This window comes from Grampus griseus (assembly GCF_964374135.1).
Source record: "Grampus griseus genome assembly, chromosome: 1".
NCBI lineage: Eukaryota > Metazoa > Chordata > Mammalia > Artiodactyla > Delphinidae > Grampus > Grampus griseus.
Window position 1 is genome coordinate 98,439,660 of NC_139017.1, and position 20,353 is coordinate 98,460,012.

The following is a 20,353-nucleotide window of genomic DNA, read 5'->3' on the forward strand; positions in this document are numbered from 1 at the left end:
ACATCTTGGAATCCTGGAATCTTAAAAAATTAGAAACCCACTAATCATTAGGGATTCTCAGTCTAGGGTAAGACCTGGTAATTCTGATGTGCAGGAAAGTTTGAGAAAAACTGATCTATAAGAACTACATATTTACCCTTATGAATAAATGGTTGTTATATCTGTTCTCAATTATCAACTATTTTCACCTCAAAAGATATCCTATACAAAGTTTGTTTTGCTTTTCTGTTAAAACCGTATGATGAGAACGGCTGCTACTTATTAACTCAAAATACACAAAAGGCTCTAAAGTAAGTATTCTTTGTACATATTATCTGCATTAATTTTAAAAATGTAGACAACATGATCATGAAAAATTAATTACTTCTAGCAGTTTTTCTAAAAGTGACCACCCCTTAATAAATTAACTACACTTCTTAAACATGATAAAATGATCATTATAATGACATCTCAATTTATAATCTCAAGAATTTTTGATCACCTTGTTCTCTGATGTAGAATACGTGAATAACTAATAGTCTGCCAAGTTTGTGATTATGTATTTAAATGTCAGATTTCTAACTAATTAAAAAGCCCTCAGTCTCCATTCTTGAATAAATTACATTTTTGGAGACACTGTGGTCCCTAGCACTAAAAAAATGAAGCCGAGAATGCTAGTCTTAAAAAATTACTGTGTAAAATGAACCAATTAAAATTTATAATACTGATTCCAAATTAATTAAATTTAGTCAAGTGCTTAGATATAATATAAAAATCATACAAAGTAAAGTGAATCCCCCTAAATATTTAGCAGAAAAGAATTATCACCTAGTATCTGTGTTCTTACAGAATCTTTGAAATAAAAGGATACCGAGCAATTATTTCATTTTGCACAAGTACTGTTTGAGGAAGACTCAAGCAGGAAATGGATCCTATCAATATTAGTTTGTTGTACTCTGAAGTCACCTGACTTACTAAATATCACTAGAAGCAAATAAACAGAGAAAAAAATTTAGTCACCATTCCAGAAGGCATGACCTCACTAACATAACAGTGTATGTCACTATTAAGAGTGTTTGATGACTACTTTAAAAAGCAAAACAGTCAGTGGTTCCTCATAAAGATAACGGTACCCACCAAAGGTGTGGGGGGTAAAAAAAAGTTACCTTAATGTCCTGTAAATGGAAAGGTTTGGATTGTGATGAATTATTTTAAAATATTTTTCCGTAACTAGCCAGTCTAAAATGTAAGTATAAAGTTGAATGCTTAGTTCATACCAAATATGAACATAATATCCTTAATATACATTTTATGTTTTGTACATCCTAATAGAAAGAATCCAGACAACCAATTCAGAGACTTGTAAGTACCTAATAAGCAATGAAAAATTATAAACTAGTTCATAAAATAATAACAATTATAATAAGCTGGTAGAGGAAAAAGTACAATAGCCAGCCTCATATACAATTCATGTTAGTTTAAATATCACCATTCTAGAAAGAAATCTGCAACAAGATTCAGAAGGCTTTAACATTTTCTTTGACCCAATGATTCTAGTTCCAGGAATCTAGTCTAAGTAAATAAGAGACAAAAAAGTTATGTACAGGTGTTTGTCACAGCACCATTTATACTGATGAAAAGTATGAAAGTAGACTAAATGTCCAACATACTTCCAAAAGTATTATATATCCACTAGAATGTTATGAAGCTATTATAATTATCAATTTTCAAAAAAATTCTCAGTAGAATAATTCAAATAAAATAGTGTGATTTTAATTTTGTACAAATATGTATTTACATAGAAAATAAGAAAAAAATCAAAATATAAGTTATCTCATAAACTATAAATTCCATTATTTGATTTTTAAAACTTATAACTCACCCATTTTCAAAAACTATCTGCAGACATTTAAAATAAAAAAACCCAGTTGTAAGATGTAAAACCATTAAAACAGGTAAATGATGAAGTCATTTAGTAAAGGAAGGTGAATTCACACAGTTTCACCACAAAATATTTTCCTTGTTCTTATCAGGCAGAGCACAGAAACAAAAATACAGACATACCTTGGAGATATTGCAGCTTTGGTTCCAGACCACCACAATAAAGCAAGTATTGCAATAAAGTGAGTCACACAAATTTTATCGTTTTCCTGTGCATACAAAAGCTATGTTTACAGTATACTGTAGTCTATTAAGTGTGTAAACATCATTATGTCTAAAAAAAATGTATATACCTTAATTACAAAATACTTTATTGCTAAAAAATGCTAACCATCATCTGACAATGCAGGGTTGCCACAAACCTTCAATTTGTTTTTTAAAAACAAAAACAAAACAGTATCTGTGAAGCACAATGAAACGAGGTATGCCAGCATATTATATTAAAATATTCAAGACAGAGCTGGAAGAAGACACCAAATTTATTTACTAAGAACTGAGCAACTTTACTCATAATCTTTTAATGCAAAAATGTAGAACACTTGAAAAATGATAAAAGCACTGAATAAGACAGAAGTTAGTTATGGTGTAACTTTATAATCTTTTATGAGACTTACTATTACTTTAAAAAAATTCCATCAAAGCCATGAGATTACAAGGAAAACGATGATGAATTCCCTCTAACCATGACTCCACCCAGAATCAAAAACACATACAAACTCATCTAACTACACCCAAATGAGCAAACACACATAGCTCTCAGGGTCCAAGAAAGTGATTACTACGGTCATATGTTTGACGCTAGCTGAAGTTTCTTGGTATTTTACCCTTGTTTCTTTAATGAGTTGCATGTAATGTTTTAAACTTCTTAGAAACTACTATAAAAAATCTTGTTGTCATCTTCTACTTTGGTTATTTTAAGGATTAAATAATGTATCTGCTAAGTGACTTGCAGAATGCCTATGACATAGAAACTATTCAGTAAATGCTGATTTTTGTCTTTTCTATAAAATAATTTCTATCAGTTAAAAAAATTTAAGAATTCACAGTAACAATTACAAGCAAAGGCCATGTATCACTCATTACTGTCTCACTCTTGACTTTAAAAAATGGTACACCATAGTCAATATTATCTACTTACAAGCCAAGTTGAGGGAATAAAGCCTTAAATTAGCCTCACACAGTGATAGAGATTCTCTCAAGAAAGAATGTTACCAACCTAAAGAATCTATTATGGTCATGATAAACTGCTATGACTTGTGCTAGATGTATTAGACAACTAGAATAAAGGGTCAGTTTTGTCTAAAATTACCAGAATTAATTTCACATATCAAATGCTTCTCTTGTGCATTAGTGTGTCTCAGTTCATAGATGTATCACTTATATTACATATTTATAAATGGATAACACATGCTATATATTCACAGTAAGTAAATATCTATTTCCAAAAATTACTTCATTATAATGCTTTTTCTTTTTTAATTGATAAACATAAACTGTAAGAACTAGTTTGTGACTCATCAATCTTGGGTTCCATATGTACAGAAACAACTCATTTAATGATAATCTTACAAACTTCAGAAACCAAGAATTTCCTGAATACATCAAATAAAACTGTAAAATTTCATCTTAAATTATAAATCACTTATTTTACTTACAAAATAACATTTTCCTTTATTTTTTCTTCATCTTGACTCTGTCAACTATTAGTTGCAAATTTTTGTTTTGTTTTGTTTTTGATTAGGTGGGTCAAATCCATTGTAGAATGAGGTGAAATACAATGATTAAGACAAAATGCAAATACTGATAAATACCAAAATAAATTTTATATAAAATTCTTTCTAGTTAAAATTGTTTAAAAGAGAGAATATAATATGCTTTGAAAAAATTCTATACACCTACTCCCATTATATGCTGCATCTGTTAACTTTTCATTGTCTGTGCAGTGCTAAATTGAAACAATTAGATTGGCCCTAAAGAATATGCACAAGGGGCCCTAGACAGCATGACTTCAATTTAAAGTGTAAATATTTTATTAAGAACTCAACAGTATTTCTTCATTAGAGCTTTTCCTCTTCTATTCTGGGAGAGAAGATGAGAGTGGTGAAAAAGAATATAACATATAATTTTCATTATACTTATGAACTTAGGGTTTTCTTCCAACAGCATACATATGCTTTCTTACCTGATGCGGGGAGAAACCTAACATAATTTCTTAAATTCGAAAATGGGAGATTCATTATACTTACTGGAGTTTAACAGGCACTTTCCCATTTGGCAAAATGGGAGAAAAGTGGTACAGACAATAAAAATCATACCTAAGAGAGATGTCTCCTTGGCAAATGCTGCAGCAATAGCTGGGTCCAATGCAGGTTGTCCATCCCCAGATGGAAGATCAGGTCGAGTATAATCCCTACTTTTATCATTGTTGTATTTTACATTCAAATTCACAAGTTTGGAAAAATCAATCCTTAGGGTACAGCAAGCATTATAAATATTCTGACCATCTAGGGCCTGTAAAAGTGAACAAAATATATCAGCAATCTTAAGAAATAAAAATTAGAAAAAGTATGACTTTGACAATGAAACTCAACGATGAAAAACTGCACATAAGTCACCAGGAAAAGGATCAAATTCCATACCCTGTTCTTTACTATTCCAACCAATATATACTGGTTTCCACAAATACTACCTTCTTTAAATAGAAAAGTGTTATCTAAATCTAAAATGTAACCAGTTAAACATATGTGCTAATACTTTTAATTTTAAAAATCTGCAAATATTTTAATTTAAAAAAATTAACAAGGGTCACAAATATAGTCAGTGCTGCCAAAGTAGTACCATAATAGTCTGCACAATACTTTAAAGTTAATTTTATTATACACATATCTTTTGCTGTATGGTAACACTTATAAAAATTGGTATAGGTATAAGGTAACTTCTGTTTGATGCCACATTAAATGAGGTGCCTCAAGACAACTAAATATCACTATGATGCATAATAGCAACTACCATGAAATGAGCAAAAACTCTTGGGTTGGCCAATAAGTTCATTTGGGTTTTCCATAACATCTTAAGGAAAATCCCAACAAACATTTTGGCCAACCCAATATTATCTTCCTTAACCTAGGTTGTTCAACCTGAATCAGAATAACTTGCTGAATAAGCAAATTAAATGTCATCCCAGGAAAGTTCTGGAATAGAAGGAGTACACCTCTAGAGTTGAAAGGTCATCTTGAACAAGTTATTTAACCTTTCTGAATCTCAGAATCTTTCTGAACCTGGAAAACAGATATGACAATGGCTGCCATGTTTCCTTGCTGGGTTATTATGAGGATTAGATAAAAGATCACATACGTAAAAGCACATATATATATTTTACACATATGTAAAATATATGAATTATAAAAGGACTGTGCTGCTGTTATGATTATTATGTTTTTTTCTGTTCCTATATAATCACCAATGCTACTCCAGCTGGATAGAAACCTGGAACGAACTAGAGAACAGGGGAACACACTGTTAATTTTTCATTAGAAGAATAAACATTTACTATATAAAGTAACAGTCCAGAAATGAAGAACATGTTTAGCTCTATAATTCACCTCAAAAATGAAAACAATTCTTCTGATAACAATACATAAATAGATCAAGCCTGATATCTATGCAGACCAAGATCTATTAAGTGTGTAAAACCAGAACTATATTAATAGTAGACCAACATATTTTTCACATTTGGTGTTTGAAAGAGAATTTTTGTATTACCTCAGTATGACTATTTTAATTGTCACACTGTTGAAGAAGGAAAGTAACTGAAACAGACTAAAATATAATCAAGAGTGCCCTGTTATGGAAAAAGTAAACCTCTATAATAGCTCCTTATGTATATAAAGCTTATAATTAAAATATTCCCACTCTAAAAAAAGAAAACCCGTTCCTTTAATATACAAAATTAAGATTTATCCAAGAGGGAAAGTGTTGGGGGTGGTGGTGGTGGTGGGATGAATTGGGAGATTGGGATTGACATGTATACACTAATATGTATAAAACAGATAATAAGAACCTGCTGTATAAAAAACTAAATAAAATAAAATTCAAAAAAAGGTAAGATTTATGTGAATATATTTACCAAGCTAAAAACTAACCTAAAAACACAATTCAACCCAAGTTCACCAATTTCAATAATTACTGATGAAAACTCACTTAAAGGGACTACATACACATCAGGATTTGAATTATATTTGAATTAGGCAATGTACCTATCATCATATGAGAATGAAAACCAAGTATCAACTCTCTCAGCCAGAGAGTTAATTAATTCAATACTCTTCTGTAAAGACAAACAAAGCATTGAAAATAGGTCTTCTTTTACTCATTCCTATACGGGAAATGTTGAGCCAAGTAATAGAATCTATATCTCTCCCCAATATATGAACGTCAAAAGATGAGTAGCAAAATTCACTCTTAGATTTCAATAACATCATACAAAAAAATCTGATATCTTGTAAGAAAAGACCTGGCTCTGGGTCATATTATCTAAATTAATGCAAAAAGCAATTACTGACACAAAAACACTAACTTCACAATAAGCAGAGTTTCTTTGGGGCTGAGTTCTTTCAATGAGGTTGACTGCTAAATATCTACTATGAATATGCTAACTGCTAGAAAGCCCTCTAGAAGCCTTTGACATTCTTCCTTTAATTAAAAAATAGTATCTTTATGTAGATGGAAGATACACAAGTATACCTAAGATACAAAAGCTAGAGAAATCAGGAAACAATATGTAAATTAAAATCACCTGTTAGCAACATACAAGCGGAACAAGAGCTGAGGATACACAAGAATAGAAATCCAGGCACTTTCAATAGCTGGCTGAGGGAAGATGACTACAAATGAGTAAACTAGATATGCAAGCTCACTTCAAGCTCGTGTGTTTGCAAAATTCCAGGAAATAATGGCAGCACACAAGTCAGTCTGTGTTCAGCAATCGGGATTGCAGTGATCTTGCTAGAGCAAAGATTTCTGACAGTAAAAGCTCAAGTTAATTTGCAGAAAGGCCTCTCAAATGTGTCTATGCAAAGGGAAGGTTTGGAGTACTCAAAAACAATCAGGAAAAAGTATTTTCATACTAAGTATAAGATTTATGGCAAAAACATGATAAACTCAGTAAAGATGTTAAATACAGAATGTATAGTTAACAACACAAAAAACACTGCATATGGATTAAAAACAGGAAAAGCCAACAATGAAACTAATGAAATACACTCTCTCCTGGAAGGAATCATTAATGAGAAACAATCCACTTGCATATTAAAACAGAGTGACCATATTAAAGGATTTCCAAAAGACACAGTGTCACTGTCCAGTGTCAACTGTACACATTCCTAATAGAGAGAGATAACACACCTGAAAAGCTGTCTCTAATAACAAAAACAAAAACAGCTACTATCTACCATGTGTGTTATAATTTCAGGGTTATATAAAACAAATAATTTTTAAAAGTCAAGGTAAAAAGATTACTTCTATTTCTTGAAAATATAGAAACTGAACTAGATAGAAAGCCACAGTTAAGTGATTATCTTTGCCCAATACACTGCTTGCCAATAAACAAGATTTTTGAAAAAGGCATTAGGGCATTTTCTTTAATAAATGTGAAGATCATTTAAAACAATTTACTTTTTACTTGACAATTATAATTGTTAAAATGACTTGTGATTACCACCCTAAATGTCAACCCTCAATATACATTACCTTTTCTGTTGACTTAAGAGGTTTTTAAAGCCAACCTCAGGACAAATTCAGGAGATAGTTACATTTTTCCCCTCCAACCCTCACTAATAAAACTCCACTGTTAATGTTTTTTTCCGAGTTGCTCTTTTCTTATAAAGCAAAATGCTAGGGGGAAAGAATTCCAATTAAATGAAGATAATTGCCAAAGATCATAACTAATATATGGAAAGTTTGGTTGGCTCTGTCACTCAAGCTGCCTTTACATGGCAGTGATTCCCAGGGCATTCAAAACAAAGACAGAGTAGTGGGCTCCCAACCCCAAAGATTAGAACTGTTAGTTCAGAATGGCCTAAGAGTCCCATTCTGTGTAAGCAATCTATATGATAAGAATGTATCTGGACCACAGTCTGATAAGAATGGGCTCTGGACCATACTTTAAAGAATACTGTAATTCTCTTCCCCCAAACCTAAAGGTACACTATGCCTGCTAAATGAATTCCCAGGGCGTAAGCAATATTTTGTCATTCTCTCATTCATTTGAACAACAATCACTATAGAAGTGGAGAAGCAGGCTTGAGATTCCCTTCCCAAATTCTTATTCCTTACCTATAAATTTTATACGATCTCTACTGTTTTAACAAGCATAAAAATACAGCAACTGAATTACAAAGTTTAGAATCAACTCATTTTATAATACACTTAGACGTACATGGATGGTTGAAAGGTCGGAAGGATCTACAGCACTCTAGATGCTGGGAAAGTTGTGACATGGGTTGAAAAAGCCCTAATACCTGTAATACACCATACACTGTGCTAGGTTCTAAAAATGTAGCAGGGAACAAAGTAGACATGATACCCACTCATATATAACTTATAGTCCAACAGATAATACAGACACTTAACAAGTAATTATAAGTTTGATGTGCAGTGATGAGAACTAAGAAAGGAAGGGATCCAATCTAGTTGAAAGGTTATGAAAGACCTCTCTGAGAAGAGACTTCTAAACTGATACTTGAAAGAGAGGTAGGAGTTGGGCATAAGAGATGGAGAGAACAGTTTTAGCAAACAGAACAGGAAGTTGTAAGCCCATGAGATCAGAGAATATATAGAATATGCAAGCATTTAAAGAAGTCCAATATGGTTAAAGGTGGAAGATGATACTGGAGAGGCAAGATTTACTTTTATAAGCTATGTTAAGGAAGGAGGATTTTATATTTAGGACAAAAATCAGTCACTGAAGGGCACTGAGAAAGGAAGAAATATGACTTTGAGATCATTCTTAAAACTCAAAGTGGTGAGTTTTGTCAGAAGACCAATGAAACACAGATTTAAGAGATGATGGCTTAGATCAGTGCTACTCAAACTGTGGTTCATGGACTAGCAACCCAAGTCACTCTGCATGAAGAGAACTTTGTGTCCAAATTTATTATCAACACTGACACTAAACAAACTATAGCTAGAAGTATGCTGATTTGTATTTTTGCACAAGTGCCTTGTAGCATCTAAGACTAGCACTTTGAATGACACTAGCTTAGACTATGGTGATGGCAAGAGAGTTGGAGACAAAAGGATAGATTCAACAGAAATTTAGGGTCTAGAATGAGTTCTATTTGGTGATAAGCTGAAAGGAAGAGGAATAAAGGAAGATTCAATGTTTTCTGGCTTGTTTCTTAGATTCATAGTACCTTGACCTTTATTGACACAGAAAATACAGGCTTTCGTATTTTTGGTGGTGGGGGGTGGTGGTGACAGGAGTTAATTGAACATGCTAAGTTTGAAGGTGCGCCATGGTCCATGGGTTCCTAATCTGGGTCTCTTAGAAGAGGTCTGAGCTAGAAAAAGTGATGTGAGTAGTCAGAATCACAAAGGTGTAATTGAGCTGTGTGTAACAGCTGAGGTCCCCGTGGTGGAAGGGGAGGGATATAACAAGGAAGGGACAGAGAGGTGGGATATATCTAGGTGAGAAGTGTCAGAGACCAGGAGAAAAGAGGATTTTAAGAAAGGGAAAGAAAGGTTCAATGTCAAATGTTACCAAGGTTAGTTAAGGTAAGGACTGAATAATTCTGTTGAGATTTAGCTACTCTAGTGATCACTGGTGACACGAGGGAGAAAAATATGGATAAATAGGGGCTGAAACCAAATTACTCTAAGTAGAGAAATAAGAAGAGGATAATAAGTATAAACAGCAAATAAAGACAGCTTATTTAAGAATTCTAGTTATAAATGAAGAAAGGGAAGAGAGACAAGGTGTTAGATGGACAGATATATGGAATACAGAATTAAGGGTAAATTCATTTAAAAAATGAGAGAACACTTAAGCACACTTGAAACACTGGTGAGAAATAACCAACAAAGAAAAATACAAGAGAAAGAGGGGATGAAAATGCAAAGGCTCTTATGAGGCAGAACAGGATGGTATCTGGTGTTTACTGGTCTTAGAAATATCTATGCCTTTTATTTAGAAGAGACAGATATGTGTGGGTGTAAGTAGATTTTGTGAGAAATACTGATGGAGTTTCCATCTGATAGTTTCTATTTTTTCTGAGAAGCAGCAGGCAAGGTCGTAAGAAAGAGTGAAGACAGACTTGGTGGAAAGAGAAATTTCTATCCGATATAGTCACTGTGGAAAATGGGAGAACAGACCGAAGAAATGTGGTAAAATTTTGCAAGCAGAGTCTATTTGTAGTTGATGCTGAAGAATTTAAATTAGTACTGGCTAGATTATGCGATATTCTCTAGGTACAGTCCACAGTCCAGATAAAGGCATGAAGAAAAATGACTGGAGTCATCAAAAGTATATGTTTAGGGCTTCCCTGGTGGCGCAGTGGTTAAGAGTCCGCCTGCCGATGCAGAGGACATGGGTTCGTGCCCCGGTCTGGGAAGATCCCACATGCCACAGAGTGGCTGGGCCCATGAGCCATGGCCGCTGAGCCTGCGCGTCTGGAGCCTGTGCTGCGCAATGGGAGAGGCCACAACAGTGAGAGGCCCGCGTACCGCACAAAAAAAAAAAAAAAAAGAAAACCTATCAAATACTGAAAGATATATATAAACTACTTTAACCACTGAATTGTATAGCCCAAATGCAGTATAATTCTGAATCAAATTCCATTTCACTGGTCCTTTACCAAATACTCTTCCTCTGGATCGGAAGGGAATGACAAAGAAAATATTCCATATTAAGAAAAATGTGCACTATATTTAAATTTGTTTGAAGTTGTGAAAAGTGCCATCGAGAACACGGCTTCTAGATTGTCTGCTATTGATCAAACCTCATACCACAATGATTTCAGTAACTCTTTAAATATAAAATATCTCCAAAGTTGGAGGGCTGGGGCATGTTAGGAAAGACAATTATTTTTTTAAAGAAGAACTCTAATTGCTGAAAAGGGAAACATAATAGGATTAGATCATGCAATTGGGAACCAATGAGTAGCAACACACTGGAGAAAAGTAGACTAAAAAAATGTCAACTTTACAGATAGTGTACATTATAAGTAATTTACCTCTTTACATCTTAGCATCTCCTTGTAACACAGGAAAAATTCCTGTTCTGTTTATAAATGGAGTAGTCAGAAAAAAATGAGGTAACAGCACTTGGTAAACCATTTCAATTATGTTATTATTACTAGTAAAGCCTTTCTGCTACCTGAAGCTATTTTTGCTCCCCAAATGAGATTCTAAGGATGGAATGCAATGAAACAATAATTAAAAATGGCCTGGTTCCATACAGGCTATCTTGATCTGGAGGAAGTATTGAATAGACCATAATTAGTCTGAAAGTGAAAGTGTGAAAGGGAGAAAAAAGGTAAGACAAATATAAGTACAGACAGTTGATTTAATGGTTTAATAATAAATATTTAATGTTTTAATAATGGAATAAAAATGAGATACTACAGCACAAGAAGTTAAAGAGACAGACAAAGGTAGATTTAAATAAGATACACAAACAGAAGATTAGGCATTTAGAAACAAAGATGTGGTATGCAGTTTTCAGTGGTAGCTATGACGGGTAGATTTTACTGCTTTGAACAGTTTCTTACCCTCCATATTTAACAACAACAACAACAAAAAAGTAAGTAATGTGAATAAAAGGGAGACTAAGAACTTATTCAAAAAACCTATCTTTTAAAAAAATACTTAAAAAGAATACTGGAAATAGCTGAGAGCCTATCATAGAATTGAGCCACATGTCTATTGATGTATTTCAGCCAAACTATCTTATAGATATATTACTTTGAAACTCCCACTGGAAAATGTAAAATCTTATACAGGTATGCATGCACAATACAATCCTGCTATATCCTCAAGAGCACAAAACTTCTGGACCTAAATCAAACAAAAATGCAAAATAGAAGCCTGTATTACATATAACTATAAATATGACTAATGTTAAAAATAAACATTTCTTTTTTATCATAAATACTAAGCTTTTCCAATATTACCTTAATGACAATAATGTGTGCCATCTAAAATGCTATGTGGTATCGCTAAGTTATGTCAGTATTAATAACATTAGCTACACATATGTATGTGTATATACATATCTACCACTGAAAAATTATCGCTATCTCAAAAAAAACGACTTACTAGTTTTGCTTGCTGAGCATTTACTGGATCACCATACTGGAGAAGAGCTTGAAACTGGTTATTTTTTGTAAATGTGATTATCTTCAATACAGCACCAAACTTAGAAAATATCTGTTAAAACATTAAAATCAAAACAAATTTTATCTACTGTATTATTATTTCTCAATTTTATAGATAAACATGCAAATTAAACTAAACTTACTTGGTGAAGAACATCAAGTGTTACAGGGTAATACATATTGTCAATAATTATTCTAAGCACTGGACTCTGGGCTGGAGTCACTGCACTCTCACTAACTGTGGTGCCACTAAGAGGAGTATTTGCTGTCTGGACAGCTGTCACTGCTTGAAGAACTGCTTGAGCACGCTAAAAAATGAAAGATAAGCACTTTAGGAACATTCCTGGTATTTTCACCTATACTTTGCTAAACGTTACAATATTAAATTCTTTTCTAAAACACATAGATTAAATAAAATTTAACACTCAATAAATACTTCTGAGCACCTGCCATGAGCCAAGGATTATAATTCAAGTATTATACTAGTATTTATTTTACTTTAAAACAATTATCTAGGGTTTGGGACCAATGTGGAACAAGAAAGACAGTCAAAACAACAAGATGTAGTCTGACAGATTCAGAAAATGTTTTAAACAGAAACTTTTAGAGAACAATGAAACTTTAACATTATTCATTCCATAAAAAAGGCACATAGTAAACCTTAAGGGGATTACTAGATTATCCAAAAGAACTCCCATAAACATTATTTCCAATAAATCCTAGAAGAATATTCAGATACAAATTAAGTCTTTTTTTCATACTAGCATAACTTCTGAAACCAAAATTTTTAGAACAGAAATTGATGTATACCATACTACAAAGCCATAAAATTTTCAGGAATACTTCAAAATAAAATATGAAGAATATTTTCCATACATGTTATGGTATCTAATACACTATAATTTTACGTAGGACTAGGAAGATATTTATAATTGAACTATGACAGATCAACTATTATAAGACACATCTTGATTTCTGAGATTTTAAAATGTGAAAAAATATATATATGGAACTGAAAAAATACAGTATTTTTGGGAAATCTGTCAACTAAATCATATGTTAAATGTTCCAAAAAGACTGCCTTTATTACTATTATGCCTTTCCTATTATTACTGACAGATTCACTGATAAGGAATAATTTCTTTCTACCTTATCTGGGGTCAGAAAACCTATATAAAGGCAAATAACTGTTAGATATAATAATGACAAATACCTCTACACTGCTTTATAGTTTGAAAAAGTTGTATTGGCAGATGAACAGGAATATAAACAGAGCATAGTGATGAATGAAAAGGAAGGCGGATACAAAAGAATGAGAACATTTATGATAATAAGGAATGATCAGTGTTTCCTTCAGCAGCACATATACTGAAACTGGAACAACACAGAGATTAGCATGGCCCTATGCAAATATGACCCCAAAATCATGAAGTGTCACATTTTTTCTGGACCTATTAACTAATGTGGTGGTGGTTATCATTTTGCGAAATATAAATATATCAAATCACCTTAAAACCCACACAATGTATATGTGAATTATATCTCAAAAAAGGTGGGAGGATGGTCATTTCACTGAAATATTATATAACCAGGAAATCATATAGCTTGGTACTCAAAGAGATCACACACTCATCTAGTCAAACTTCATCATCTAAATGCTAATAAAATATGACCTATAAATTTATGTTAAAGTGACTTGTTAATTCAAATCCAACATTTTGAAACATACAATAAATATTTAATACAATGGGCACATTTACACTACTATAAAGAATATAGTTATAAAAAAAGAGGGATAAAAAGATTTCTAGAGCAATGTTTGTTAAACATCTGAACATATTTAACCCAATACATATTTAAATAAAGTATTTTAAGTAGCTCATTGCAAGTAGCTCACTGTTCACTTTCTTCATTAGTGAACATGTCTTTATATACATTTATTATAATAAGCATGGAAATATCACAACTTAGAACAACTCTAACATCTGCTACTTTAAATAATGGAACGTCTTCTTAAAATAGTAATCACTTGATCATGGTGTACTATCCAAACAGTATAAAAAGTTAAGTTTCCTCTGCAACTCAGTCACCCTGTCTGCTTTCCCTACATACACAAGCATATGTATATATGTACTCCATACAAACATGTTAAGTACTTATCTACTGCATACTTTTCTTTCCAATACTATTCACTGTTCTCCATCTTCCTTTTTTACCTTAACAATTATGTTCTCTATTATCACTAACAAGTAACTTCATACATTTTTTGGACTCATTTATGTGTAGCTTTTTTGTTTAACATCTTTATTGGCATATAATTGCTTTACAATGGTGTGTTAGTTTCTACTTTATAACAAAGTGGATCAGCTATACATATATCACCATATCTCCTCCCTCTTGCATCTCCCTCCCCCATTTTTTTTTAAATAAATAAACACATTTATTTATTTATTTTTGGCTGCATCGCGTCTTCGTTGCTGTGCGCGGGCTTTCTCTAGTTGTGGCGAGTAGGGGCTACTCTCCATCGCGGTGCATGGGCTTCTCATTGCAGTGGCTTCTCTTGTTGCAGAGCACGGGCTCTTAAGCGCGTGGGTTTCAGTAGTTGTGGCATGTGGGCTCAGTAATTGTGGTTTGCAGGCTCTAGAGAGCAGGCTCAGTAGTTGTGGTGCATGGGCTTAGTTGCTCTGCGGCATGTGGTATCTTCCTGGACAAGGCCTCGAACCCGTGTCTCCTGTATTGGCAGGTGGATTCTTAACCACTGTGCTACCAGAGAAGCCTCTTCATACATTTAAAAAAAAAAATTCATGGAGCAGAGTTGGCTTGCCAACCTAGATTTTAATTAAACTTCATATTGAAACAATCATATACACATAAAAGGACACAAATCATAAGTATATACAGCTCAATAAAATTTCACAAATAGAACATATCTGTAAAAGGACTATCTAGATAAAAAAATAGAACATTACCAACACTCCAGAAGCCACACACATGCTTTCTCCCAGTTATATAAATGGAACCATATAGTATGTGTTCTACTTTGATCTGGCTTCTTCCAATAAACATAATTTTTATGATGTTCATCCAAGTTCTAGAGACACCAGTAGCTTGTTCATTCTTTTTGCCAGTCAGTATTCCAACGAATAAATATACCATAACACATTCTACAGCTGCTGAACATGTGGATCATTTCCAGCTCTGGGCTATTACATACAGTGTGCCATGAACTTTCTTATACATATCTTTTCATGCACATATGTATGTATTTTCTCAGATACGTGACTAGTAAAAATTACTAAGTCAAAGAATATGTATATGCTCAGCTTTAGTAGATATTTCAAGGTTTTAAAAATGATTCTACCAATTTACATTCTCATCACTTATTTACGAAGTTCAAGCTTCTCTACATTGTTCCAATACTTGGTATTACTGGTCTTAATTTTATCCAGTATGGTATACATGGCAGTATCTCACTGTGATTTTCATTTGTATTAAGGGTTCTTAATCCAAACCTTATCCACTCTGTGGATCAGAGGATGGCTTTCAAGGAAACTAACTAATGGGAAACCTGAAGATGTCTAACAAGTGGCCATGTGAAGTAAGGGATGGAAAGGTGGTACAAAGGCAGGCAGGCCACAATATTCCAGGTCAAAGTGACAGCACAGAAGCACAATGGCCTCCAAAGACAAAATAAGAGAAAGCATGCCAGGTTATAGGCGCTACAATTACTACTGGGATAGAAGCACAGGAAAATAGGGTGGGAGTAGCCATAAGACAGAAACAGTACTCATCTCAAAGGGCTTTTACCCTGAGCATGAAAAGGATTTGCTGCAGATGACTGTGTCTGAGCAAATGAAGTAGCAAGAAAGAAGAAAACTGGGCAGATATTGGAAAGAGTGAATTCACAGAACCTACTGATTTGATGAAAGGTTCTGGAAGAATTCATGATTGACACACACATTCATTTCTCTCTTCTATTATAAAACACTATTAAAATGACTATAAATAAGTACAAAATGGAATAAATGCAGATACTGAAGAGAAAAGGTTATCACTAGCTCAGAATAATTTTATCAAATTCCCAAAACTCAGAAAATGCATGGACAGAAGACACAGTGAACACGTAGCAAAACAGGGTTTGCACTGGTAGCATCCATAGGAATCAAATTAGAAATTGGTAGGTACACAGGAGGAAGGAGAATGAAAATAAAAGGGTTAACAGAAAGTATGGCTAACAAACATCCTCTTCCTCCTCACCATCAACCAACTTATTATTAAACAATAAAAACAAAAGCAACAACAACTAAACACTCCCTTAAAAGAACAGAAACTCTAAAAGGAGTTTTGAAGGCCAAGAATAAAGACCTCTGGCATTTGGGGGGGATCCCAGGTTAGTATCCAAGTCCTCATTACCTTACTCTAGAGGAAAGCATGCAAGTCCAATAAAACCTAATTGTCCATTCTGAAATATAAACAGACAATGAGGGTGGGTGGGAGGAAGAGAAGAATAGAGGGAACAAGATAAACGTAACAGCTAATTCTAAAGAAAGTAAAAGATACAGTCAAGTATTTTAAAATACCATTAATTAGTAACTGTAAAGAATGACCAACTACGAGGTAAAAAGGGTATCAAAGAAAAGAAGAACTTTTGAAATCAAAAATATGGCTGTCAAAAAAATTTTTTTCAACATAAGAACACTGCACTGACTGCTCCCTATGTTTGGAACATACCCAAGACTTCAGTAAGTGCCTTATTTCTCTAATCACTTTGAAGTTTGTTACTCAAATGTCACTTGTTGGTTGGGCTTCCACTGGTTATCCTATTTGAAATTACAAATCCCCCTCCCCCTACATATATCTATCTATCTATAGATGCCTTATCTTTATTCTTTCCACATCATTTTCATTTGAATCTTTTTAAATGAGAATGCATTCACTAATTACTGAAAATACTAACATGTAAAATAAAATTGGGATATTAAATGCCATTTTAAACTCTAAATAAAAAGAACAGAGAATACATATTTTCTTTTGGTATATTTCCTCATGATATATTCTGAGAAGTACAACTTCTGGTTCAAAAGAAATGAAAATTATCAAATTAAAAAAAACAACTGAAATTTTAGCCTTATCTTTTAGGCAAAAAGTTTTACAAGCTTATTTTTCATGAACTATCAAAATGACCTTAAATTATTTTTTACAAAGGTTAAAATCTATGAGAAATTATTTTCCATTTAATTTTTGATAAGAGCCACAGTTTAGATTTTACTAAAACAGATATAATTAGCTAAAAACTACATTTGAAGAGCTTTTAGACCAGTTTTTATTGCAATCCTATGTATTTAGATCTAAAACCATTCTTATACTTTTTCTAAAAAAATAATTTTAGATAATTAATATCTTCTACATCACATTTTTAAAAGATCAACACATATTCTCAACATATATTCTCAATTCTTACATTTTTCCCCCCAGGAAAACCATTAACACATCCTCAGTAGGAGTTTTTCCATAAGAAGTTAAGACCTATAAAAAGTCAAATAACCAAAGGGACTGAACTTCGTACACTGAAGTCTAAGCAGCAGAGTTGCATAAACAGTTTATACTTAAGTCCTACCTCAGACAGTATCTATACAAAAACTTTAATTTGCACAAAGAAAAAGAACACTTTGACCAGAACCTTAAAAGCACTGAAAAAAATGCTATTTAACTAATTTATCCAGTATTAACTTAAAATATGAAAATAAGAGACCACACATACTTTCTGTAAATTAACATAATGGTTAATACTTAACATGCTACAAGAAAATGCCACAAAAAAACCAGAAAACAAAAAACAAGAAAATGCTCATAGAAAAATCTTCTGAATGGTTAAAAAAAATTTTTTCTGCTAATATGTTTATGAGATTCTTAATACGTTCTAGGCCATTTTATTTATGTACCTACACATACTCACTTGGTTCAATGTATTATCTGTTTTTAGTTCTTTGTGATTGGAGTACTGAATATAAATCGGTTGGTTACGAAGGTGAGGTGTCACAGCAGAATAGTAATTAACCATAGTAATAGCTGCTTCCTCTGTTGCTAGTTCCAAAAATGCCTGAAAATTTAAATAGCAAAAATCTTAATATTATGAATCAAATTCAAATAAACTTCAATATCTGTGTAATCTATTTGGTTCATTAGAAAAATCAGTATCTAGAATATAACCTTTCAAGTTACATTTAGATGCTCTAGTAGGTAGAATTAGAAATCTCTTAGAAATCTCTCTGAAGTTTAGAGATACAATTAAAGCTAAACTCAGAAGCTCTTAGAATACAAAGTACTTCCACCTCTGATTTTCCATACACTACAAATGTACCCATTTCAACAAAGGCTAGAGAAAATAAAATCTAAACATTTTCCAGCACCAGAATTTTACCACTCCTAACCTAGAAAACATAAGAGAACACCAAGTCATTTTTAAAGCATTTACAATTTAACAAAGAAAAAAATTAAATGTCATATTATTAGTGATATTAACTATATTTAAGAGAACATTAAATTTCTCTAAATTCTTCTAAATGGTATCATTAGAAACTTTAAAACAAAATTTGATTTTTAATATACCTGGACCCTACTGCTACAGGTATAACTATTCAATATAGAATATCTGGGACTAATGACTATCTTTTTCTAATGCTATCAGATAAATATTTCCCTGGGATAAGCTTAAAGGATAAGATGCTGCTAGTGTCCTTACTGATTTCCGATATTACAAAGAGCAAAGCCACAATAAAAGAAGTATTTCATCTGTATTTCCTACAATCTCATTGACCAGTAGTTCAATTAGAGTCCTAAAGGGAATTTAAAAGGCAAAATTTTAAAACTACGGTGACTTATTCATTTTAGCTCCCTACCATTAGTTTCCCAAACACAGCTACAAGGAGAAGTCAGAGTAAGACTTCTGTCATGTTCTTTAAGAAAAGTAACCTACTATATACTATCCTTTCATCAGGCAACAGCTAATTCACACCTGCTAGATAGTTGAGGCTTAACATTTTATAAGTCCTGAAAGAAATATACCTGATTTTTTCCTTTCAGCATAAGGATGTTGGTCACCTTACCAAAAGGTAAGCCTAAAGCAATAACTTCAGTTTCTGTCACTTCACCAGGTAATTTCCGAATATGAAGTACACGAGAAGGAGCACCATCCATTTTATCTTCTCCTTTAAATTTTTTACTATCATTACCATTGGCTGAAAGACATTAAAGAAACAGTCTTTAGTATATTGATTTTCCTTATTTGCATAAAAAATCACAAAACAAACTTTAATAAAGAACTTAAAAACAGAGCTGAGCATACTTGGGATACTTCCTAAAAATTCAAAAACCAGGTTTGCAAAGTAACAGAGAAAATCATATCCACCAATTACTACTAAATGAAATCATCAATTAAGATTACTATTGGGTAAATATATTTCTGGATAGCATATGTAAAGAGTAGCAAGTGATAATCAAAAACATTAAAATGCAATTTCATAAAGAAATGGTCAATGGCCATAGAACACAATTATCTTACAATTCAATCGTCTTATTAGAGACTAATAAGGAGTCTAAGACTTAGTCTAAGACTAAGGAAAATACAAAAAAGTGAAAATTTTGACTTAGCAAAAATTAATTATAATTTTACCTGAGAAATTCTAAATTGTTCAATTTGAAAAATGTGCTAAAAAATGGAATCAAAGAAGGCAATGCTGTAAAAATTATTATGCAGTCGCTCCACACTATGGGTCACATTCCTCTACCTAAAATGTTTTGTCACTATCAAAATCTACTATAAATCACTCATGGACTTGATTAGTTGCCTGCTTTTATTCCAAAGCTTTACCAAAACACACAAAATAAACAAAAAACCAAAATCCGAACTTACTAAAGAATCAATAAAATATGTGATGTTTTGGTGGTTCTTAATCTTCTAAGAACTCAAGGATATTTCTGAGAATCTAACTAACTTGAAGAATCCTTACACAGTGAGAAATATGCATGTATACTCCATTTTGATATGATTTTTGGTACTT

General features: G+C 32.6%; 1 protein-coding gene across 2 annotated transcripts in view; it reads right to left on the reverse strand.

Moving 5' to 3' along the window:
• Positions 1-20,353, reverse strand: part of PTBP2 (polypyrimidine tract binding protein 2) — an 80,506-nt gene that overhangs the window by 20,885 nt on the left and 39,268 nt on the right. For both annotated transcript variants that reach the window (XM_082653610.1, XM_082653609.1), the window contains exons 4-8: positions 19,359-19,531; positions 18,250-18,393; positions 12,437-12,601; positions 12,235-12,345; positions 4,236-4,431 (exon numbers count right to left, since the gene is read on the reverse strand). In XM_082653610.1, the coding sequence (XP_082509736.1) occupies positions 4,236-4,431; positions 12,235-12,345; positions 12,437-12,601; positions 18,250-18,393; positions 19,359-19,531 (789 nt within the window). The remainder of the gene's footprint in view (positions 1-4,235; positions 4,432-12,234; positions 12,346-12,436; positions 12,602-18,249; positions 18,394-19,358; positions 19,532-20,353) is intronic.